Source organism: Macrotis lagotis, chromosome 2 (genome assembly GCF_037893015.1).
Source record: "Macrotis lagotis isolate mMagLag1 chromosome 2, bilby.v1.9.chrom.fasta, whole genome shotgun sequence".
In the NCBI taxonomy this organism is placed as follows: domain Eukaryota; kingdom Metazoa; phylum Chordata; class Mammalia; order Peramelemorphia; family Peramelidae; genus Macrotis; species Macrotis lagotis.
In genome coordinates, this window is record NC_133659.1 from 101,405,841 (window position 1) to 101,431,685 (window position 25,845).

The 25,845-nt window shown below is 41.3% G+C and overlaps 1 protein-coding gene across 1 annotated transcript in view; it reads left to right on the forward strand.

Annotated features, from left to right (window-relative positions):
• LGR6 (leucine rich repeat containing G protein-coupled receptor 6) overlaps positions 1–25,845 on the forward strand; it is a 156,170-nt gene that overhangs the window by 87,581 nt on the left and 42,744 nt on the right. The window contains exons 5-6 of the mRNA XM_074222378.1: positions 17,727–17,942; positions 22,127–22,198. Of these exons, the coding sequence (XP_074078479.1) occupies positions 17,727–17,942; positions 22,127–22,198 (288 nt within the window). The remainder of the gene's footprint in view (positions 1–17,726; positions 17,943–22,126; positions 22,199–25,845) is intronic.

The window sequence follows — 25,845 nt, forward strand, 5'->3', positions numbered from 1 at the left end:
ACTGTGTTTACTTGTATCTCCATGATCTAGCAGTCTGATAAGTCTATCTACAAAGGGAAATGAAGTTGACACCATTTCAAGATAAACCCATAGTGGTTCATAGTGATCACTGCTTTCCTTTCTAAGCACTCATTAGTCATCCCTTTAATAATACTTTCTAAAATTTTCAAGGAATGAAAATCAATCTCATTGGTCTATAGCCTGAAGAATTCTGTTATTTTGAAAACTGGAATAGTTTCCTATTTTCAGGACAATGACGTTGCCCAGATTTTTCAAAGATCAAAGAGAGTGGTTAAATAATCCCAACCACAAATCCTTTTAGGAACTGTAAGTTGTAGTTAAGTAGCCTCATTGAAGAAAGCAAGGTGTTCTTTGATCATCTCCTCACTTACCTTTATTTTTAACTCCCAGTTAGTCATTTTGTTCTGCCCTTGCCAATCTACAGATCTTTCTCATTAGAAAAAAAAAAAAACAAACCAAAAATATTGTTGAATAATTCTATCTTCTTTCTGTCATCTGTTACCATGGCCCCATTAATTTAGGATGGTTCAGTCCTTTTTTTTTTTTATCTTTCTCCTTTCCCCAACACAGCTTTTGTAGCTATTCAATCATTTTCAGTAGTATCCTACTCCTTGTGACTGCATTTGGGGTTTTCTTGGTGAAAATATTTGCCATTTCCTTCACAAACTCATTTTACAGGTGAGAAAATCAAGGTAAAGTGACCTGGGTCACACAGCTAGTAAGTATCTGAGACTGGATTTGAAGAGAGGTTTTTCTGACTTCTGTCACAGTGATCTATCCACTGTACCACCTAGATGCCCTTCTGGACCAACTGAATTGTAGTTTATAGGATTTATCTGGCTATAGATATACAGACTAGATTGGTAGACAGCAATTATAGTGGGGAAAGCACTGTCTCAGTGGTGGAAAATTGTTTCTAAACTTGGCTTATAATCTGTGAGGCCCTTTTGATTTCTCTAAGCCTCATTTTCCTCATCTTCATCCCATCGAGGTCAGTGTGTTCTCAGGGGTAGGGCTCTTGGTACTACTCATATAGGATTGTGGCTGCTTTCCTCACTCATCCATTCTTCCTTCCACACTCTACATGTGGATTCGAGAGGGAGGAGAAAAAAAAGAGAGAAAGATAGAGAGAAATGTAAAAGAAAGAAGCCCCAAGAAGTATACATACATGTATTCTGAGATACTTTTAGTATATCATATTCATCATTAACATTTTTTCCATAATTTTCTTAAGTCAATCAATAAAAGAATAATTCAAATCCTGATTCGTAGCATTTGCTGAATTCCCCCAACAGAAATTGAACTCCCAAGTCAGTACAAACTGACTCCAGCCATTGTCTGTGTTACCCTGAGCAAGTCACTTAGCCTATCTTAGACTCAATTTTCTCATCTCTATAAAGGGATAATAATAATAATAATAGGACCTATTTCACTTGGTTGAGTGAGAATCAATAAGATAATATGGGATTTTAAAACTATTAAAGCATAAAACTACACTAATGCTTTTAGGTCACCTTACATAAATAAGTAATTTAAAGTCTTAAAATGCTATATAAATGTCGGCTATTACTATTACTTCCTAAAATAACCATCCATTTCTTCTTTCTGTTCTGACAGTCCACAGTACATTTCCATCATGAGATTGCTTCTGTTTTTCTCTATTGACTGTCACCCAAATACTGTCCACTGTCTTAAAATGAATGCCTCTTCTAGGTATATAATGTTATTCCACTGCCCCTTTTATCTAGCCAATTCCTTCTGAACGTAGCACATACTTCTGTAGCTGCATTTCCCAAAAGGTATCCCAACAAATTCTGTAGCCAGTCTCCCACCCACTTTCCTCATCCATTGGCCCTTCTCCAGTATCATTTTAGTCCCACAGCATAAAACATAGAACTGATACATGGTATAAGTTAGTCAATATTCCTTAATCATTTGACTGGCAAGTCTTGATTACAAAGATGAAAGGCTGGTCAGATCTAAGTGAGGATTTTTCAGAAAGGCTTTTTGGAGAAAGGGAGTTTGGGAGTTTTAAGTATATTCTAAAAGAGAGGAAGGACGGGGTTTGGGAGTAAGGAAAGAAGAAAGGCATTTCATGATGGAGGAAATAACTTGTACAAAAGGCAAAGAGATGGGAGTGTGAAGATCATATGTTTGAGGTCAAGAAGGAAGGGAGTGGTGCACATATTGGTTCAGAAGGAAACAGCATGGAAGAGCCCTGTAAAATTACTTTGATGAGATAGCAGGGGTTAGGAGAGAAAGTATCAGGGAAAGAAGCTTTATGCCAAAGCTGAGGGGTTGGAAATTGATTTGGAAAAATATTTCTAAACCAAAGGTTTGGGGGGGGGGGGAGTGAATAGGTTCAATATAGAGGTAACCTAGATCCTAAAGTGTTACCTTTCTTTGTAGGAAGGAGATAGCAAAGGCCTGTGGGAGGGGTCATAGGGAATCTGGCATCAAAGTCCAGGTAAAAAGGCATCTGTCCTACCAGATTGTAGTTTACCAAGGGCCTAGAACTGAGTATTGAGAAGGTGAATCAGAGATAGCGGTTCAGACATAGGAAACTCACCTGACTTTCTCCTACTTTTTTCTCCTCCCTTGAACCCTCTCTCATGGACTTTTTTGAATAAGTTATATGTAACATCTTTCAACTTGATACCTAATACCAAAATGTCTGCTAGAACAAGAGGCACAATGCCAGGATCTTAGCATTTTAATGACATTGGAATGTCACTTCCCATTTCCCAAACCTCCTCATTTTGACTCTCTCTCCCAAGAGGCGGATTGGGAAACCCCCAAAGTGCTTCCTCCTCCGCCAACCACAGTCATCCTTGGCCAGGGCAGGAGTCCAGACTCAGAGCAACCACAGTCCCAAATCCAGCTGCTGTGGTAGTCCAGGCCAGACTGGTGTGAAGGGTACCCCAGAAATGTTTTTTAATACTTGGGATCCAAATGGAAATTCTTAACAGTTCCCCCAAACACTTAAGGCTGGGAGACAGATAATATGACCTGTTGCAGTCCCCTTCCCCCACCTCAGAATTCCTGGATCATTACCCACTCAGTTGGCCACCTTCCCAAATCATCAGATCTGGGTCTCAAGGGGAAGCTCATAAAGACTACATACTTAGCCTTTTCCCACAGGGCGGATAATTATTTTTATATATTGCCACCGATTAAAACACAAGAAATAGCTTGGAGGAATGTTCAGGTATTGGGCCTTTGATGTAGACAAAGGAAGACCTTTCTCTGCCTCATCGGGCTCTTGCACACACATTAATTCCTCTGACAGATGGAGGGGAGAAGGGTTGTTTGTGAATTAGCCTGGAGACCTAGTTGCAATTGCCTGCATTTTAATATCCCACCTTTGATCTGTTGAAAAGCTGACAGGGAGAGGGGAAGGACCTTATTAGGTGGCATAAATCATACCTGATGAAATCACTTTCCTCTGACAATTTAAGACCATTCCCTGTCTCTAGGAAGAAAGGAAGAAGGAAAGATGGGAATGAGAGCAGAACAAGCATTGTCCTTCCTAGAATTCAGAAGCCTGTGGATTTCTGGACTCATGGATTAGAAGCCAGCAATGTCAAACTCAGGAAGAGCAGCCACCAAACTGTATATTATGATCCCTGGAGGCTGCATGTTCACTTAGAAAACTGCCTATTAGCATTATCCATGTTTTATTGAATTTTTATTTATTTTGACAAATAGTCCCCAATGACAATTCAATCTGCTCCCGGCCTCAATGGTGAATGTTGCTGTCCACATGTGACCCATAAGTTGCATTTTCTGACACCATTGATCTAGTCCAAATCCCTTAGAAATGAGGAAAGCCCAGAGAAGTTACATGATCTGCCCAAGGTGAATTCAGTCCTTCCAACTCCAAAACTGGAGCTTGTTCCACAATGTCATTAACAGGTAGAATTTTCTCAGTTTGGATATGGGTTACAAGAGCTAATTAATCTGCTTTCCACACTCAGACTAGCAGCTGGAGCTTCAGTCCCTGGCCACATAAACCACATTTTTTTGGTGAAGTCCAGACCACAGTATCTATAACATACTTTATGGAAGCACAGGATACTTTGTCTAGGAGACCTTGAGCCCTAGCCCTCCAGCCCAGCAATGAGGACCTTGCACGATTTGTTTTTATATCCTTCCCAGGAGAGGAGTCTCCTGATGGATTCCAGATGTGGTGAGGCACAGCTGGGACTTGAGCAATAGATCCCAGATGTTGACTCTGAACATTTAGAGAAGCTGGAAGGACCAAGGGTCAAGGGCTAGAGGAGTGTGTGCTAGTTTGGAGAAAGAGACACAGAAAACTAAGGCACAGGGCCTGAGACAAGAGAGAAGGCTTTTCTCCTCTCTTACCCTGCAGAGAAAGCTGTTCCTATGGGAACCCACTGTCTTGGGTCTGTATTCCAGTTTCTGTCACACACTCCTTGTATGAACAGCAGTTTGCTCATCTGCAAGTATTGTAGAAAGAGCACAAGAGTTGGACAGAGTGAACCTCTATTTTATTCCTACCAATTGTTGCCCTAAGCAAGCCCCCTTCTGGGCCTCAGTTTCCTCATCTGTAAAATGAGGAGGTTGGACTGGATTACCCCTGAGATTCATTAAAATTCTTATGACCTTTGTGACCTTAAACAATCTTTTTCTGAACCTCTTTTCTTCTGTAAAATGACACATTTATGCTAGATGGTCTCTGGGATTCCTTGAGGCTCTGGGATTGAGAATCCCACAAATCTATGATTTTATCAATTATAAGACTCCTTCCTTCTTTAACATTATAGAAGTCTCATAAAAGAGGATTCCATAGACCCTGCAGCTTCCTAGGTCTTTCCCTAATTCCCTTCTGCTGGACCCATCTGGGATTCAGTTTTTCAGTAAACTGAGGAATATCTGTGAACAAAGCTTTTTGCTAACTCTGGCCAGAAACCAGAGGGTTAGCATGAGAATGAACATTAGTGGTCATCCTAGATCATGGACATTCAATGTCTTGTTCAAGTTTTACAGGTAGTAGGTGGCAGTCCTAGGATTTGGACTCAAGCCAACCCTACAAATCTGGCACACCTTCTGCTACGGCAAGGTCAATAAAAGGAGGAAATTTCATCCTTAATCTAGTGACAAACTTACATGATTGGCCCTGTGAAGGAAACAGTCTAATGGGTAACAGAACAGAGACTAAAGATCATTTAAAGAGGATAGAGGACGAGAGAATGTTAGTGCTTTAAGAACTATTCTTTTTTTATTATTATGTGAGGTAATTAGGGTTAAGTGACCTGCCCAAGGTCACACAGCTAGTAAGCATCAAGAGCTTGAGGTTGAATTTGAACTCAGATCTTCCTGATGCCAGGGCTGGAGCTCTATCTACTGTACCACCTAGCTGACCCTTTAAGTGCTATTCTGAAAGGACATTTAGATACAGCTTGGTGGCGCAGTGGATAGAGCATAATATGGGAAATCAGAAAGGCCTGGGTTAAAATCCTGTCTCAGAATCTTACTTGCTATGTCACTCTGGTCAAGTCTCTTCACCTTTGTCTGCTTTAGTTTCTTCATCTGTATGATGGGGTCCATAATAGTCCCTACCTCCCAGGATTGTTGTGAGCATCAAATGATTTAATGTGTAAAGTGTTTAGCAAACTTTCAAGAGTTAGATGAATGTCTATTATTACTATACAGTGTGACCCTCTTATTTTATGGAAAAGGAAGTAGGTCCTGGAAAATTAATAGATCCTAATATGATAGATTTTTAGATCTGAAAGGACTTTGGAAGCAATTTAGACCAGTTCCTTCATTTGACAATTGAGGAAACTGAGACAGGCAGTGGTTAAAAGACTTCACATCACTTGATAATTAGGTCTTCCTGGAAGCAAGTCCAGGGATCAATCCACAATATCAATAACCTAGATACATAAATGCTATGGGAACCCAGAGGGAACAGGGTAATCAGGATGGACTGTGCTAATGGTGACAGAAGGCTTCTTGGAAGAAGGGAGGAAGGAAGTTTGGAGCTCTCTCAGTCTGGCTGAGGCAATGAGGGGTATGGAAAGAATGCCAGTGTTGGAATCAAGAGACCTGAGTTCAAATCTTCCCTCAAACATTCTATGTATGACCCTAAGCAAGTCCCTTAACCTCTGTGAGCCTCAGTTTCTCCACTTGTAAAATGGAGATAATAAAACTTGTAGTACCTACCTCACAGGATCATTTTGAGGATCAAAGGAGCTAATGCATATAAAGCATTTTATAAAACTTATAGGGTTATATAAATACCAACTATAGTTATTATTTAAGATGATGTCATCCTTTACTTAAGCTGCCACCCAGAATTCAGCCTTAGGATGGGAGGGAAGAAAAAAATACTTGATTTTTTTTTCAAGGATGAGTTCTAATTATAAAAGAATTACTTTCCTTCAGGGAGGAGGGGTCGAACAAAAGCAAAGTAATGGCAACCAAAATGAGAGGGTATCTCAGTTTCTCTCAGTCCCATCTACACACACACACACACACACACACACACACACACACACACACACACACACACACCCCTACCTCAGCAGAAGACAAGTCTTTAGTTCTAAGAAAGAGATAGAATTAAGGAGATTTTATTGAATTGTCTGAAGATAAACAAAACCAAGGGAAAGAAGCCTGTTCTTTGCAAGTAGAGCTCTTAAGGTAAGAACAGTATGGTTAAAAAAAAAAATCAACTTACAGAGCTCAACATTGATGAGGAACAGAGCCCTGAAATTTTATCCTTAGGTAGCCTTCATTCAGTCATAATTAGCTCTGCTCTCCTGTCACCCTGGGGAAATCCTGGCATGGTCTTCTTTCTGCCCATAATCCAAACTCTTTCCCCAATCATTGGTATGAGACAGTGACTGCAGCGCATTTTTGTAAACATAAAGGATGATGTAGATAGTGAACTATTTTTTTTTCATTCTCTATTCCTTCCCTTTTCCCAGCTCTTCCCACCTACTTCAGGAGGCAGTAGGTTTGTTTATAGGTGATATTCATTCACCACTTCATCAAAGCCCTACCTGGACAGGGTCACAAGTTTCTAATGCTTGGGGCAGAGGGAGAGTACCAATGGATTCATTCCCCAATGTACTTCCTGACAATGATGAAGGCTTCCCTCCCCCATACATGAGGACACATATGCAATCATGGCACCCCAGAATAGCAGTCATAAGGGACCTCAGTGGCTTACTTCTCTAGCTAAGTACCAAATCCTATGTTCTACAGCAGCCCAGGATAACAATCATCCAATTTTTATTGAAGACTCTAATGAAGAAAGGTGCAACTAGTTGGTATAGAACTTGGAAGTCTCATCTTCATGAGTTCAAATCCAGTCTCAGATACTTAGTAGCTGTAGGACCCTAGGCAAGTCCCTTTACCCTGTTTGCCTCAGTTTCCTCATCTGTAAAATGAGCTAGAGAAGGAAACCCCTCCAGTGTCTTTGCCAATAAAATGCCAAATGGAATCATAAAAATTCAGACATGACTGAAACAACTGAACAACAATAAAAAAAATGAAGGAAGCCTACTGCCTAATTTTAGGACATGTCTCCTGACATGAAGTTTAAATTTTCCTCTTTGTAAATTCTGTCCATTACTTTTTTTAGTTCTGCTTGCCCTTTGGAGCCAAGCAGAATGAAACTAATCATTGATTGAACCAAATATTTTTTGGTTCTTTTCATGACCCTCACCCACAAAATCTTCCTTTTTCCAGATAAAACATTCCTACTTCCTAGCAAGTCTCAACCTCTGCCTGCCTCAATTTCCTCAACTTTAAAATGGGAATATTAATAGCAGTTACCTCCCAAGCTTATTGTGAGGATTAAACAAGATAATATTTCTTTGAAAAAATCACAGTACAGTAATGGTACAAGTACACAAAAGGCACTTAATAAAGACTTGTTCCCTTCTCTTTCTCCCTTCAATCAGTTCTCATATGGTATGAACTCAATCTTTTCCTTCCTGGTCATCCTAATAAATGAGAAAAATCTCCAATTTATATGTATTCTTTGTAGAATATTGGTCCCAGAACTGAACACTAGAACTATAGATGTGTGTCACCTGGGTAGAGTGCAGTCAGATATCATCATCATCACCATCATCATCATCATCATCATCATAGCTAGCATTCATATTGAACTTATTAGGTGCCAGGCCCTCTGATAAGCACTTTGCAATTATCACAATCCTGGGAAGTAGGAGATATTATTCTCCAAATTTAAGAGTTCAGGAAACTGAGACAGAGATTAAGTGACATGCCTAAGGTCACACAACTAGTCTGAAGAAGATCTGAACTAAAGTGTTCCTGACTTCAGACCCAATTCCCTACTGATTTGGCCATCTTGCTGCCTCATCTTCCCAATACTGTACATTACTTTTTTCTTTGCTGTTCTGGTTCAGATCCATGATTTCTTTGATATAGAGAACTCCAAGTGTAGATGTCAAGTCCACCAGTGAAGAATTGAAAACTCAGCTGCATGGGGCAGCTAGGTGGTGTAATGGATAAAGCACCAGCCCTGGAGTCAGGAGTACCTGGGTTCAAATCTGGCCTCAGACACTTAATAATTACCTAGCTGTGTGGCCTTGGGCAAGCCACTTAACCCCATTTACCTTGCAAAAACCTAAAAAAAAAAAAAACTCACCTGCTGTTTGTGGTCTTAAAGTGCCTTCTGAGACCCTGAGAGGTACATTTAAACTAGGTCCTACTGAGTTTAAGGTTGAACCTCTGTTTGTCCTGCCATACTGATTCTTTTTCTTGGCAAGCCTGTGAAATAGCTGTGTTTTCATCTGTTTGACATCTTCTCAATTCCTTTATCTCTCCTTTCTACATGCTGTAGGATTTTTAAAAATTTCTTTTTTGGACCTCAATATCTTCAACACTAAAATGAGGGAACTTGACTAAAAATCCCAGGAAGAGACTGTATTTTTTACCGAAACTATTGATATTCTCCAGTAGTCATCACCATGTTCTGCACAAAGGAAGGGCTTAATAAATCTTTGTTGAATGAACAAATACAGTAATCAATCTCTAGTAAACATAGTAAAAAAAGTAATAAACGAATGAGTTCTAAGTTTCTTTTCAGTTCTATTGCCAATGACTCTCTGATCAATCAATTGCTTAACTCAGCAACATGATTAGTTGGAGGGATGGGCCCCATATGAAGATCACATACTTACTATGGGAAAAAGTAAGAGTTTTATGATGGGTTTTGATCTCTGAGTTTAGTTTCCTAATATATAAAGTGGGAATAACTTTGTCCTACTTACCTTATTAAGTTATTATGGGGATTGAGTGATATGATATATAGTTGAAAGTACTTTGAGAACAGAGAAACTCTGTGAAAATTAGGCATTGTGCCATAGGGCTTTATGTTCAGGATGACCTAGGCTAAACAGAGATGTGATTGGTTCAAGATGCAGAATGAGGCATACTTTTTTTTATCATAGTCAATATGAGAATTTGTTTTGTTCTTTTTTTTTCTTCAGTGGAGGAGGGGAGATGGAATTGAGAAAAATGCTTGTTAATTAAAAATAATTATATTTTTAAATATTTTTTAAAAATCTGAGTTGAGGTCTAGCCACTGATGGGGTTGTATGACCCACCCTCCACCCCGCCCCCCCAACCAGGGTTTGGGACTTAAAAGAATGAAGTTATACTTCCAGGACACGTATGTGAATGTTGCTATTTGATGGATGGGTGAAAGAAAGGGAGCATCTGCTGGTTCACCCCACAATAAAGAGATAGGCAGAATTTATTGTGTCATGTCATGTCATGACATGACAAGAGTGCTAGCTCTAGAGTCAGAGAAAGGACCTGTATTCAAATCCCAGCACTGCCTCTTATCACCTGTGAGATCTTAGGTGAGTCAAACAGCATTTTCCTCCTGGATAAAATGAGGGACTTGGACTAGGTGAGCTTTCATGTGCCTTCCAGCTTTGAATCCAATGAGTTCTGGACAAAATGCCTCCCACCTTCTAAACACCTTCTTGGAAACCTCAGCAGCTCCAATGCTGGAAGCTGGGCTTTACTGTAGAAGGCAGAGGGGTGGGGTGGGGGAAGGGCGTTTCTGCCCCTTTTAGAAGGCCCCCAGGATTCACTTCTGGTTTGCAGGTGCCAGCGTGCACTCTGCCAGGAGCTGTCTCTCCACCTGGCAGGCACTGGGTCAGAACTGTTGGTCCCTTCAGGCAACCAACGGCTTCTATCTGGATTCTTTCCCTCCCTCACATCCCCCCCAAAAAACCCCAAACATTATAACTCTGGCTACTATTTTCCAATTTCAACATTTTCTTCCCTCCCCTCCCCTCCCCACCCTTACCTCCTACCTACCCCCACCTCACCTAAGCCCTCCCCAGCATTCTATAACTTTTTTCTCTTATATTAGGAAATAAAGTGAGGAAGAAAAACAGGCTGCAATTCTGGGTCCTCCTTTAGAGCTTGAGAGGTCCAAGTACTGGGGAGTCTTGAAAAGAAAGATAGCAAAGCCAGTGGTGTGGGGGAGGAAGGGGGCTGGACACATATCCTTGGGTGTGAGTAGTAGCTCCTCCCTTGGCCATAGATCCACGCCTTGATTCCTTCCTTTATTTGTGACTTAGTTTCATGGAATCAAAGGATTTAGAGTCCAAAGGAATCTTAAGGTTCCTCCTACCCTTTTTATAGATGAGACAGATGGGGAGAAATAAGAGTCTAACAGTAAGAGTCAAACAGCAGAACCAAAAGTCAGACCAGGTCCTCTGACTCCAAATTCATTGAACTAGACTGATTCTCATTCATTTTCTGAAATCAGTTCCACCTCCATAGGTAGCAACCCATGCCTAGGTAAACAACTGGCACAAAACTTGCCAAAGGCAAATGGCAATAAACTATGCCATCATTTATTTTAGACAGAGCAAGGGTGCCAGTGGCAGAGACATTACACCACCCCGAGGCTTCTGCTGAGGAGGTCACTGAATGGGGGAGATACTAGGAGAGGGCCTGGCCAAGAGTTTTCCTAAGTTGGCCATTGATGGGGATGGCATCTTCCATCAGGCAACTTTGTGACATAATTGGTCCTTCTTGCTAAGTCTGTGTTCAGTCCAGTTTCCTTTGCTCTGGTGAAGGATTGGGAGCATCATTGGTGTTCTCTAAATCTCAGTCTTCCAGATTTCCACCTACATTACATCATGGCTACTCAAACTCCTCTCTGATACTAGAGATTCCTAGGGGCCAACCAGAGAGTGAAAGGAATACTACAGAGTCTGGGGATGTCTTAGGAAATCTTGTTATGAAACATGAATCATTTACTGATTGATGAGAAGTTCCACCTACACATCTGCCAGACTGGAGAACAGATCTCTTTTCACTTCCCTTATGTATTCTATTTTTCATTATTGTTCTTCTGATTTTTTCAGGCCATATCATCCTCTTTTAGTTACAGAGCCCATTGCAAAATCCTACTGAAAATAATAAGAGGGAAAATGACTTAATTCCTCCTTGACACATTCTTGTTTGTCTCCACAGATCCTTTATCCTACAATACACAATGGTGCAGTACATCATGACTGAATCAGGTGGTGGTCTATTATGAACATGAGATCTTTTTCCTCTCTCATTTCAAATTTAAACATATATGGATGACATTTCCCCCCTCTGGAAACACCTGGTATAGAATATGTCAAGTAGAAGTATGACTTTGCCTAGTCATTTGACTTCTTCAGTATTGTCGATATTCCCCATCTGCACATTATTTTACTAACTAATTTACTTACAAGAATCACAGAACTTAATAATGTAAAAGCTTTAATTGGCATAATTGGTTCAGTTATTCCCAACTCTTTTTGATCCCCTTTGAGGTTTTCTTGGAAAAGATGCTGGAGTGATTTGTCATTTCCTTCTCCAGCTCATTCTACAAGATGAGACAAGTGACTCTCCCAGGGTCACACAGCAAATGTCTGAGACTAGATTTAAAAGGAAGTACAAGTCTTCCTGACTCTAGGCCTGGCACACTATCTAATATTCCTATTATTATATTTTTATCATTATTATTATTGAATGAGATAAAGACAGTTGATTGCTTTGCTAGACCGATCAACATCTAACACTATAGATTTATAATTCTGGGCACGAAACAATTGTTACTTTAGCAAATGATATAATATAGATTTGGTTTTTTTAGTTTTTGCAAGACAGTGAGGTTAAGTGGCTTGCCCAAGGCTGCACGGCTAGGTAATTTAGTGTCTAAGGCCAGACTTGAACTCTCTGTACTCCTGACTCCAGGGCCGGTGCTCTATCCACCACCCCTATAATATAGTTTTAAAAGAGTGGGAGGAGGAACTCAACAAAGCTTGAAAGCCACCTCAGGAAGTTATCTGGTCTTTTTCCCTATCTGTAAGCAGATCAAGGCCAAATTCTTCTTATCCTAATCCTCCCTTGGAAAGGACTGTTTTATCCCCTCCTTAAAAATCTTGGAGTTTTCACTACTAGTTTGCAAAATAGAAAGAGTATTGAACCTGGAGATTCAAATGTGACCTCAGACTAGTTGTATGACCTTGGACAAGTCATTTCACCTCTGTCTACCTCAGTTTCCTCAACTATAAAATGAGGATAAGAATAGCGCCTATCTCATAGGGTTGTCATAAGGATTAAATGAGATAGTATTTGTAACATGCTCAACAGTGTTTCCTTCCTTCTTTCTCTTACTTGTGGTAACTCAGTTTCTTTTTCTTACAGTCTATTTAAAATCCCTTCTGCTTCAGTTTTCCTTTCTAGCAAAATGCCTCCCCACCACTTCTGACCTTCTTTCCCTCATGTGGCTGCCTTTATATGACTAGGCAGTATGATGGCAAGCACTCCTTGGGGCTTGGGGGAAGGGGAGAGAGAGGCCCCCATCTCTAGCATAACCTCCCTCCCTCTGGCCTGGGTTAAGGTATCATGAAGGAAGAGCTTGGCAGAACAGAGGTTAAAATGTTTCCCCAGGGATCTGAGCAAGCCAGCACTGGTCTATGGGGTCCCTGCTAATCTGCCCAATTACCACAGGTAGGAATCATAATCAGGAATCACTTAAGGAGCAGGAGCCCACTTGGAAGAAAGAGAAGGGCTGTTGGGGGCTGTTGACTTTTTTTTTCAAGCTTTAATTGGCATAATTGTTCTATCTTTCCTGCCAAGTGAGATTCTGTCTGGATAGATTCTCCTGCCTGGGGGTGAGGGGGAGGAGCTTCCCCAAGAAAAGCTTTTAGCTAAAGACAGCACACCTCTGTTCCAGGGAGGTTGGCTCATCTCTCCACCTCAAAAGATAGGAGGCTAGGTCCCTGGTGGTGAGCTGAAGCTAAAGCAAGACGTTCCCAAGGGGCCACGGGATATGTGCCCAGGAACCTTTTAGGAAATGTGCACTTCCCAACCTCTCTGAATCTCTGTTTCCTCATCTGTAAAATAGGGTTAATAATATCACCTACTTTTCAGGGATGGTATGAGAATCATTGAGGCAACCATAAACCTTAATTAGCAGTACACATAAATGTTGGCTGTCATTGTTGTTCCACTTGACTCAGAGGACTGAGAGTTGCAAGAGTGAGTTTTGGGGAGGCACCAGGTCAGATTATAGGTAGAGCATTCCTTTATCCTATATTTTCCAGGATAATCCCATATATCATTGTCTTTTGGGATGGGGTGTGTGTGTGTGTGTGTGTGTGTGTGTCTGAGTATACTTTTAACATAGCTATGTTAGCATAGCATCCCAACGCTTGCTTCCAAAACTATGATTATAAAATGGGGTGGGTTTAAATTCCACATAGAACAATTGCTCAGGATATCTGATGGCTGTATTAAGTTTCTGATACTGGTGACTTCCCAAGTGCTGTCACTAAAGACCTTGGTCTGGTGACATTGGTTCTTCTGTTGAGTTCAATTAAATTCAACAGATTTATTTCCAGCAACTTGGTGGCACAGGAGATAGAGCACCAGACCTGGAGTGCAGGAGACTCAACTTCCTGAGTTCAAATCTGGACTCAGACACTTACTCTATAAGGCAACTGAGGCAAATGAGTTGCAAATATGCAACTCTATGACCTTGGAAAAGTCACATAACCCTGTCTACTCAGTTTCCTTATCCGTGTAATGAGCTGGGGTCCAATAACTCTGCCAAGAAAAGTTCAAATGGAGTCACAAAGAATCAGATGGGGCGGCTAGGTGGCACAGTGGATAGAGCACCGGCCCTGGAGTCAGGAGTACCTGAGTTCAAATCTGACCTCAGACACTTAATAATTACCTAGCTGTGTGGCCTTGGGCAAGCCACTTAACCCCATTGTCTTGCAAAAACCTAAAAAAAAAAATCAGGTAAGACTGAAATATATATATATGTATAATATTTTAAAATATATATATATAGTTTAGTATAATACTATAATATATAAAAAAACCATAATATAGTTTAATATATATACTATAATTTTAGCAAGCCTACAGCTATAGTGTATTATACTATGTAGTATAATATGTACTATAAAATCAAACCTACAGCTTTGTATCTCCCACACTGGACTAGGTTCTAGGAATACAAATATAGAAATGATAAAACATCCCCTTCCATCAAGAAAGTTATATCTGAATATTTAGTGAACTGATCACTCATTCTCACTGCCCTCATGGAAATCCAACCTCATAACTCTTTAGCAACCATTACACTTTGAAAGTGTAACAACCACACCAAGGAGGAGAGAGAGTCCTCTTAAATTCATTTTCTCTTCCAAATTCCTGCTTCACTCCCTACTCCTAAGCTGACAGAAAGCTGCCCTTAGGTTACCTAGTGGCTACTCTGAGGAGTGGGAGTGGGAGTGGGATACAACCATACACACACACACACACACACACACAAAATCTTTAGTGCTCATGTGATTAGCAACAAACCTCCCAGGATTTAAATCTCCTACACTTCAATGGATTTGGGATGTCAATAATGAGGGAATTCCTTTCATTGGTGTGAGCTGTAGGTCACCCATACCCTTGTTTCCAGTGTAATTCTTGTCTACTTTATGCCCACCTGTCTCCTTTCACCTTTTCTATATGTCATCTCACTTCTCTAATTTCATATACCATAGATGATGTTATTGATATTACTTTTGGTACTCAAATCATCACTGATAATGTGCTAAAGTTGACTATATCCCACTGTGCAGGAGTCTTCCAAGACATGGTATTTCATGGTTCAAAGCCAAATTATAAACCACCAGGAGAATATTAGTGTTGAAAGGATAAGCTTTTGTGTCATTGAGTTACTTGGGATTTTTTTCAAGTCCTGTGCAGTTTTCCCAATTTGATCTAGCCTGATCTCTTAATCCTATTCAATTATGAGCCCAGATCATTATCCATCTGTGCAGTCTATTCAAGATAGATGTACTGATGGAATAATTTAGTAATCTGTCCATCTATTTGCATGTCACACCCTAGGTAATGTGGATTCTTCTTCTTGGTTTTCCCTGTATAGATTGCCTGGTCAATCCCTTTTCAGGGACTGTAGATTGCATTTAGTAAGCCCTAAATAATTTCAGAGCTTAATGGAAGCAACATAATGTCATCTGAAAAATGGAGCATTTTTAGGATTTTTATCAATAAGGGATATCAAGATACTGAGAGCAATCTACCTATCATTTCTCTCAAACTCATTGGATTTAGGGAACAAGACAGTTATTTTCTCTCTCTCTCTCTCTCTCTCTTCCTCTTGGGATCACAGAATATCATAATAATAACTGCTGTTCAGTTGTTTCAGTTGTGTTCAACTCTCTATGACCCCAATTGGAGTTTCCTTAGCAGAGATACTACTGGAGTAGTTTGTCATTTCCTTCTCCAGCTCATTTTATAGATGAGGAACTAGGACAAATAAGGCAGCTAGGTGGCATAAGTGATAGAGCACTGGCCTTGTAGTCAGGAGGACAGGAGTTTGAATCCAGTCTCAGACACTTGACACATACTAGTTGTGTGATCTTGGGCAAGTCTCTTAACTCTGAGGGCCATCTCCATTCATCCTGATTCATAACTGGTCTCTGGATCCAGATGGCTCTGAAGGAGAAAATGAAGTTGGTGACTTAGCATAATCCTCCATCACTCAAATCCAATTCATGTGCCCATCATGACATCACTTCCCTGATGTGATCTTCTTCAAAAATGAAGGACAAGCATCATCATTAATAGTTTCATTTTGGGGAGGCTAGGTGGCACAGTGGATAAAGCACTGGCCCTGGAGTCAGGAGTACCTGGGTTCAAATATGGTCTCAGACACTTAATAATTACCTAGCTGTGTGGCCTTGGGCAAGCCACTTAACCCCATTTGCCTTGCAAAAAACCTAAAAAAAAATAGTTTCATTTTACACATGACAAAACTGAGGCAGACGATTTAAGTGACTTTCTCAGGGTTATCCAGCTAGTAGTAATAGCAGCAACAGTAGCAGTAATAGTAGTAATAGTAACAGTAGTAGCAGTAGAACTAGTGGTAACTGTGGTAGTAGTAATAGCAGCAGTAGTAATAGCAGCAGCAGCAGCAGTAGTAGTAGTAGTAATAGTAGTGGTGGTGGTGGTGGTGGTGGTGGTGATGATGGCAGTAGCAGTAATAATAATAATAATAATAATAGCTAATTTTATATAACATTTACAATGCACCAGGCACTGTCCTGAGCACTTTACAAATATTAACTCATTTGTTCTTTTCAACAATCCTGGGAGGTAAGTGCTTTTAATATCCCCATTTTGGGGGCAGCTAGGTGGCGTAGTGGATAAAGCACCGGCCTTGGAGTCAGGAGTACCTGGGTTCAAATCCAGTCTCAGACACTTAATAATTACCTAGCTGTGTGGCCTTGGGCAAGCCACTTAACCCTATTGCCTTGCAAAAAAACCCTAAAAAAACCCATTTTACAGATAAGGATACTGAGGCAAACAGAGTTAAATGACTCACCCAGGATCACACAGGTAGTGTCTGAGGCTGGATTTGAACTCAGGTATTTCTGACTCTGGGCCATGCATTCTATCCATTGCACCACTGAGCTGACCTCTATCAGAATTGGATGGGGGGAAAAATTTACCCCCAAATGGGTCATTCAGCCTTTAAACTGAAGATTTCTAATAAAAGGAACCCCCATCTCCCAATGCAACTCAATCTGTTTTCCCTACCTTCTGTAAAGTCCCTCCTAAAATCTCCCCTTCTGCAAGAAGCCCTTTCTGATCCACTTTAATTCTAGCCTTCCCTCAGAGATTATCTCCAACCAAGTCTATCCATATCTTGTTTGTGCATAGTTATTTGCATATTGTATTTCCTGTTTGGTTATGAGCTCCTTCAGAGCAGGGATTCATCATTATTTTTTGTGACCTTGCTTTGTACTTAGATACTTAATAGATGCCTGTTGACTTTTGGAACAGGCTTTTTTTTCCCTTTGTTATCATCTGAGATATTCATTCTCCCTTAGGCTTTGCTCATTTTCCTCAAGTCCCCAGTTAGAGGCTGCTGGGGAGAGATGAGAATATTTCCAGTTCACACATCACAGGACAGTAGCTGTTTCAGCAGACTGCATCTCTTGGCTTAAGAGATGAGCTTCTTGACTCTGTCATTCACCTGGATGTCTGCCTTTATTTGGAAGTTCCCAGGATGACTAAACTGGCTTTATCCAAGTGGTAACTGGAGCTACCATGCTTGCATATATTTGAGCTTTACTGATGCTGTTCCTACCTCTTCCTCCTAGGCGGCTGGATGCCAATCTCATCTCCATGGTTCCAGAGAGGAGCTTCGAGGGGCTCTCCTCCCTCCGCCATCTGTGGCTAGATGACAATGCCCTAACTGACATCCCCATCAGAGCACTCAACAACCTTCCCTCCCTGCAGGCCATGACCTTGGCTCTTAATCGCATCCACTTCATTCCTGACTTCGCCTTCCAGAACCTTACCAGTCTTGTGGTGCTGTAAGTTACTCCTCCTTCTCCTAATACCCTGGAGAACTGTTCTTGGGTTCTTAACCCTTTTTTGTGTCATGGACCCTTTGCAGACTGGAAACACCTATGTAGCACTTTTCAGAATAATAATTTAACATGCATAAAACAAAATAAAAGAAATAGGATAACAAAAAAATAAATTATTTGGAGATAGTGATTAATATATTTTTAAAAACCCATAGATACAAAGTTAAGATCCTCTGTTCTAGAGTCTAATGTAATTTTGGTTAGGCTTCAAATATCTGGATTCTAGCCCATTCAGGAAAGCTAGTTTTAGCTCAACTATTGCATCTTGGGCACCTTGGGTAAGTCAATTAAGCTATATGAGCCTCAGTTTCCCCTCAGTTAAATGGTAAGAACCATCACCTTCTTGATCTACCTCCAGATTTTTATGAAGATAAATGAGAGGACTTTTAATGAGCTGTTTTTTTTAATGAGGACAAATGAAAGGAAAACTTTGGAAGTGCTTTGAGTTCCTTGAAAGAAAAAAGTTACAGGATAGCATTACACTTACATTTGGTTGCCAGAGAGTCTAATTCAGTTACTGAGAAGAGAGAAGAAAGAATAATAATCCTAACCTGATTTGGGCATAAGAGAAAAGAAAAAAAAAAAGAAACCTGCTGCCTCTCCAGTGCCTCAGTCACTGGAAAGATCTGAGCAGGGAAGGGGTGTGTGTGGTGTGTTTTGTGTGTGTGTGTGTGTGTGTGTGTATAAGAAAAGTAGGAAATAAGCATTTAATAAGTGTTAACCATGCTATGTGCAGTTAGATGGCTCAAGGAATCCAGACTCAGAAATTTCCTTGCTGTGTGTCCTTGGGTTAGTCACTTAATCTCTGTATGCTGATGATGAAGGATTTGGCAAACCAATCCCATATCTCAAGAAAACCTAATGGGGGGCAGCTAAGTGGTACAGTAGACAGAGCTATGGACCTGGAATCAGGAGGACCTGAGTTCAAATGGCCACAGATACTTAATACTCACTTAGCTCTGAGACCTTGGACAAGTGACTTAACCTCATAGCCTTGCAAAAAACAAAAACAAAAACAAAAAAAAGGAAAAAAGAAAGAAAAGAAAAAGCTAATAGATAGAGGTTCATGGAGTCACAGAGTTGAATGTGATCGAAACAACTGAACAACAACAACCCTACTATGTGTTAAACTAGTATGACATTTAATCCTCAAAAACCCTAAGAAGTAGGTGTCTTATTATCCCCAATTTACAGTTGAAGTAACTGAGACAGGCTAAGTGACTAGCACAATTTATTAAGAATCTGAGGCTGGGGGGCGGCTAGGTGGCACAGTGGATAAAGCACCGGCCCTGGAGTCAGGATTGGGTTCAAATCCGGTCTCAGACACTTAATAATTACCTAGCTTGGTCTGCTTCAAAAGCAAGTTGGTGGGGTGGTTAGGTGGTGCAGTGGATAAAACACCGGCCCTGGAGTCAGGAGTACCTGGGTTCAAATCCTGCCTCAGACACTTAATAATTACCTAGCTGTGTGGCCTTGGGCAAGCCACTTAACCCCATTTGCCTTGCAAAAACCTACAAAAACAAAAAAGAATCTGAGGCTGGATTTGAACTCAGATCTTCCTAACTTCAGACGCTATGTTTTATCCACTGTATTTCTTAGCTGCCTTCAAGTGAGGTTTTATGGTAAAGGAAGAATTCTTTCTCTTACCAACAAAATCCCAACAATGTATGAGTGAGAAATAAACTTTTCAAAGATCTTCCTAGAGACCAGGTAAATTCATCTTCTTTACTTACCAAGCCTAAAGAAGCAATGCAAAGCCATCCTTCCTAATTACAAAGCAAAGCCCGTCAGAGTAATTACCTGGGAGATAGCATCCCTGGCAGGAATTGGGGACTCAGGGTTAATTTTGCCTTCTCAATGGGAACTTTACAATGCAAATTAGTTTCCAGCTAATTGCTCTGAGTGATTGGTAAGTTCATAGAGCAATTACTAAGGGCTTGGAGGTCATGGGTAATTACTTTCCCACACATGCTAATTGCTGAAGGAACATGGCCCCAGAGCACTGCCATTAGTGGCTCTTTCCAATGACCACATACTTCTAGTGGTTCCTGACTCAGAGGAGCCAATGTTTATGACCAAACCCAGGACTGGGTCAGGGCCCAGGAGTAATGGTTGGATCTTGGGCTCATTTGAGAGATGGAAATTTTAGGCACATTGTTGATGAGGTCAGAGCCTCTACATGGGGGGGGGGGGGGAGTTGGTATCACTGACTGGAAGTGGTACCACTTTGGGAAATGGGGAGTTAAATTTTAGACATGTTGAGTTTGAGATGATGAAGGAAGATCTGAGTGGAGCAGCAAGGTCCTCTAGAGAGATGAAGAAAACGGGGCTGTACTGTGGTTGAACAGTCAGGACTGGACTATAGACTCCTAAGTTATCCAGAGGCAATAGTTCAACCTATGAGTGGACCAACAGGAATGTGAAGAATGGGGAAGAAAGGTTTGAGGATAGAGCACTGGGAGATACTCCCAGTGTAGACAGCCAGAGAAAGAAGAGGAACAAGCAAAGCAAGGGCTAAGGATGTGAGAGAAGATCATAGGGAGATCACAGATTCAGAGCTGAGAGGAACTTTAGAGACCATTTAACACATATTTTATAGATGAGGAAACTGAAATGAGACTCAGAGAGGTTTTGGTGACGTAGTCAATATTGCCCAGACAGAAACCAGAATAGAATTTGAACCTAGATTCTCTGAATCCCAAACCACTGTTCTTTCCATACACCATACTACCTCTCTGGGCTTCTATTTTCCTCTCTGTAAATGTGAGAATTGGATATATTTGATTTCTGAAGTTGTTTTCAGACCTAAATCTATATTCCTATGATCCATGTTGTTCAGTGTCTTGAAAACTAAACAAGGAGGTTCAAGGAGTGGGGGAATCATTAGTGCTTCAGAGAAGACAAGTGAGAAGAGATCCCCAAATGGAATGCCAGAGACTGTCTCCCTTATTAAGCTCTTAATTTCTTAAGACAAGGGAACTGAATCTTCTTTATTGAACTGAGAGCTCCTCAAAGACAGAGACAATATTTCCCCTTCCTCTGAACCATCTCTGTCCCCAATCTTCTCCAGTGTCCACATGCAGGATTTTGTATACAGAAGGTGTCACTCAAACCCAGTACTGGAGCAGACTGGGACTAGCCACTCTCAATCGAGACCTTCTTGCAGGAATGAGCAGACTCCTCTACTATCTTGGTCAAAAGAACCAAACTCAGACCACTTCCACCTTTTTTTGGATAATTTTCTGATTCTTGTCAAGCTGATACTTCTAGCTCTGAGTCAGTCAGTCAATCAAGAGACATTTATTATCGAGAGACCAATCCTATTCGAGCACTGAGAGTGCCAAAAAATAGTCCTTTCTCTTAAGGAGCTCATTATCCATTGGAGGAGACAACATGGAAATGACAATGTGCAAGCAGCCTATATTCAGGAGAAATAGGAGATAGTCAACAGAGAGAAAGGGTTAGTAGCACTGTCTGCCTAGAATGACCTCCTTCCTTTCTCCCTTTGGGCCTGTATAGAATCCACCCATCTTCTAAGTCTTATTTCCAGAAACTTTGCTCCCAGCACTTCCCTGAATTCCTACAGAACTTACAGTCTGTCCCACATAGCTTAGCACTTCATTATAGACTTTCTTCTATTATTTTTTCATTTTGTATGCATCATCCTTGATGTTGGATGAAATGGGTACTGAGCAGGGTGGGCTGTGGCTAGAGAGAGCAGGCCTTCATAGAGAAAATTTTAGGCTGTTTTCTATCAGACATCTCACTTCTCTAAATAGACAACTGTGGGTGGGCCCTGGTCTCTTCTAATTTCTTCAGGAAGAACCTGTAAGGCTATCATTTTCAAAAGAATTCCTCCATCAAATGGAAAATCAGTTGATTTTGAAATCAATATTTGTCTTGGTGTCTGGGGTAGGGGGAGATTAACTTATCTATTTATTGCCCTTCTTCCCTTCTACCACCTGCTATCTCCCTTATTTAATGACTTCTCCTATCTATACAGGTAGAGGAGGGGTCCTGATATGTCCATCAAACCATTTTCCCACCTTTTTATTCTCTTGGTCTTGATCTTAGGCAAATGCGACCTCATGCTTCATGTTGACACTTTTTTTCATTCCTTTTTATAGGCATCTTCACAACAATCAAATCCAGCATTTGGGTACCAACAGTTTTGAGGGACTGCACAACCTGGAGACACTGTGAGTGCTTGGGCAGAGGTTGGTCTCCAGCCCATGTTGGGGGGGGAGGGGAGTTGGAAAGGAGAGAGTGGGAAAGTAAAGGGCAGAGGTGAACTGAGTTGACATTGGGCTCCATTCATGAGACTAAAAGCTGCCAAGTGCCCTTGCCATTGCTATCTCTGTGAGGTCATTGAAAATAAGGAGTTGGTTCCATTTTCATATAGCATTGCAAAGATGACTAGAAGCTTGGTACACTTGGGTTATTCCTAGTTCCAGCAAAAGTTAATTGAAACAATGAAAACTATTTATACCAAAGAGAGTGTCAAAGAGAAGCTACAGGAATTGGGAGTATCTGTTTTGAGAGCCTGGAGGGAAGGACTAGTCAACAATTACAGTTGGGGAAGGAATAGCCATAAAGATTCAGGATGCCTTGCCAGCATTAATGCTAAGAGAAAAGATAGAGTGATGAATGAAAAATGGCCCATTCAGGGCTATAAAAAGAGTCTGAGCTATTGACTCTTAAAATAACTATATTATTTGCACATCATATGCATGGAATTCATTTAAGGTCAAATGAAACCCCAATCTTCCCATCCTTTTCTCTGGGTGTCCGCCAACCACCACACTGGGCTTGCTATGGTTAGAAAAAAGAGAAGTGGTTGGGTTTCTTTGAGCAGTTTCTCCATCTCATCTGTGTCTCTCATTTATTCCCATGCGGAAGTCTGGAAACCACCCCACAACTAGAGATCTCTTGCTTTGTTGTTTGTTCTTCATTCCAGAAGAATGCCATGACATCAGGGAGGTGATGCCCATGACAAGCAAGTGAATTAAATTTGAGTGAGAGAGAGATGTGCTAAGTCACCAGCCTTACTTTCTCCTCCACCCCATCTGGGTCCAATGGTCAGATATGAATCAGGATGGCTGAAGATGGCCCTGGATGCAAGACACTCAGGATTAAGTGATTTTTTCAAAGTCACACAGTCACATTTGAACTCAGGTCCTCCTGACTCTAGGGCTGGTGCTCTGTCCAACACCTAGTTACTTATAGATATCCTGCTAGAAAGAGAGAGAACAAGAGAGCCTCAAGTTCCACCACAATGCTGCTAGATGGAAACTCAAAGCAATAGTCATTCCTTCAACATAGAGTAGGCTAGGTTAGTGTCCTTAATCTAAGCTATAATGTTGAGTTCCTTTCTCCCCATTGATGTAAACTCTATTTGTGAAGTGGGGTTTTTTCAGTAAAGGCTGAAAGACAAGTTACAACACAGAGAAGTTTTATTTTGGCTAGGTCTGTTCTGCAATTCACCTATATCTGGGGTGATAGGGAAAAGAAAAGCTAGGAGGCTGAGACCAAATTACATTTGCCCCTGTCCTGTGGGTGGGCTAAGTCCTGGACATGGAAACACAGGATAGTGAAGATGGTCTTGGAGTCCTAAGACCTTAGTCATCCTCTTAGTTTTTCTGCTTCCTTACAAGTAGGACTCGAGAAAATTCAGTCCATCTTTCTGGCTCTCAGCATTCTTATCTGGAAAATGAAGAGAATGTGTTTGGTGATCCCCAAGGTCCTTTCCAACTTGAAATCTCATGGTTCCCTGAGCCTTCAGAGGCTACACCCATGTCTCTTTCCATCAAAGAGTCCTTAGAACTGAGTGGGTCCAGGACAGCATAGGAAAGATAAGGCAAGAATCAGGGGAACAGCATTAAAGATCTTACTTTGCTGGGTGACCTTGCCAGAGTTCTTGTGTTTCCATTTACTCAATAGTCCAGTAGCCATTCTGACTCTTAGAACAGAAGAATTCCTTAGAATAAAGTGTTTAGGGACCACTTGACTTTAAACAAGTAGGAAGGATTCCAATCTCAATTTCTCTGTTGTCTTGAGGATGAGGGGGTGGGGAAGGGAGAAAGGGGGCAAGGGAAAGAGGAGAGCCATATAAGGATATATTGGATGAGGGACAGCAACTTCAGAAAGCCACCCACAGCAGCTATTTCTTAACATCTGGGGCTCACTGCCTAATTCTCTCCCAATTAGCTTTTAGATTGCTGCTCCTAGCTGACTAGTGCTAGTTTAATTACAGAGCAATCACCCCCTGTTCCTTTCATCTGGGGCTCTCAGATGATTCCCCTTTCCACACCCATTATCCCACAAAGCTCAAGTACTGAACCCATTTTTCAGATGGCATAGAGGCTCCATGAGCAGAATGATGTTCTCACCTCTCCCTGATCTCTTCCATCCTTCCTCTAAATTTTTCTATCCATCATTTTCACTGACCCTCCCCCCCCCCCCCTTACTCACTGCCCAATCTACAATGACTTAAGGGGCCAACATCTCTCCTACCTTTTGAGGCTTCAATGTTTTTGATCTCCAAGAAAAAAGGGAAAAGTTTGCTCCTTTATTCCAGGTTGCTTGGGGCATTTTCTGGGGCCCCCAGCAGCCCCATCAGATGTCAAAAGGGAGCCAAAATGAGGTTCACGCTTTTTAATTGTTGCCCAATTGGCCAATTCTCTCTCTCCCTTCCTCCCTCCTCTTCTCTTTCTCTTCCCCTCCCTCCCTTCTCTTCCTCTCTTTCCCTCTCCATCTCTCCTTCCTTCTCTTTATCTCTCTATCTTTTCCTTTCTCTCCCCCCGTCTTCAGATATCCTAAAACTTTACATGGGAGCACCTCTTTTCTTCTCCTCTAGCCCAGGCTCTAAATCTCTAGCACTTTCACATCTCTCACCCCAAGTCTAAGGAGGGGAGGATCAAACCCCCGAGGCCCAAGCTGTGGTTTGGCTTCCCTTCCAGCCTCCTCCTAGGAACCAGAGAAGGCACCCACCAGCTATTCCACCTCAGGGTGGGGTGGGGGAAGCTGAAAGGAGTCCTCTCCTTATGCATACACCCCCCACATACATACATACACTCAACCACCCCCTCTCCACAAACCATACACGCCCAGCATACAAAGACTTCCAGAAATACATACCACACACATACCACAGACACATGTGAATCACGTACCACTTCATTCAAAGGACACCCACATATAACACCATACATACAACATAGACACATATGCCCCCACCCCCTACCTTCCCGTTGGGGCTAAGCACATTAATGCTTCTTCTCTTCTCTAACAAGAGCACTGATTTCCCAAGGTATCTGAGACAGGAACACCATAGTCCTCTTTAGACGCTAGAGAGAAAACTTGAGTGGATTTCCAAGAGTATCTTGCCCCTGAATCATTCTAGTCTGGACCAGGAAATCTGCACCAACCATTTCCCCCAGGGAAAATTTCACCTCCTCTCTCAGTCTGAAATAGGGTTAGTACCTGCTCAGGTTTGGAAATGACCCTAGAAAAGTGGTGATCAGACAAGAGACACAACCCCTTTCCTCTAAAGGTAGGTGAGCCCAGGGACCTAGCTATTACATAGTTACAGGGGCTAGAAACATCCAGTCCGGAGGGCTGTATAAGGCCTGAAAAATCATTTAGTCTGGCACTACACAGCAACCAAAGGCAAGACTTGAAATTCAATAAATCTAGGAGTCTTTTAGGAGTGAATTAAATGTTTGACCAGCTAAAGCAGGCTATTTTTAATTGATATTTTATTTTTCCAATTACATGTTAGGAAAGCTTTTCAACATTCATCCACAGGCATATGCAGATTTTTAAAGTTAAGTAATTTCCTTCCACC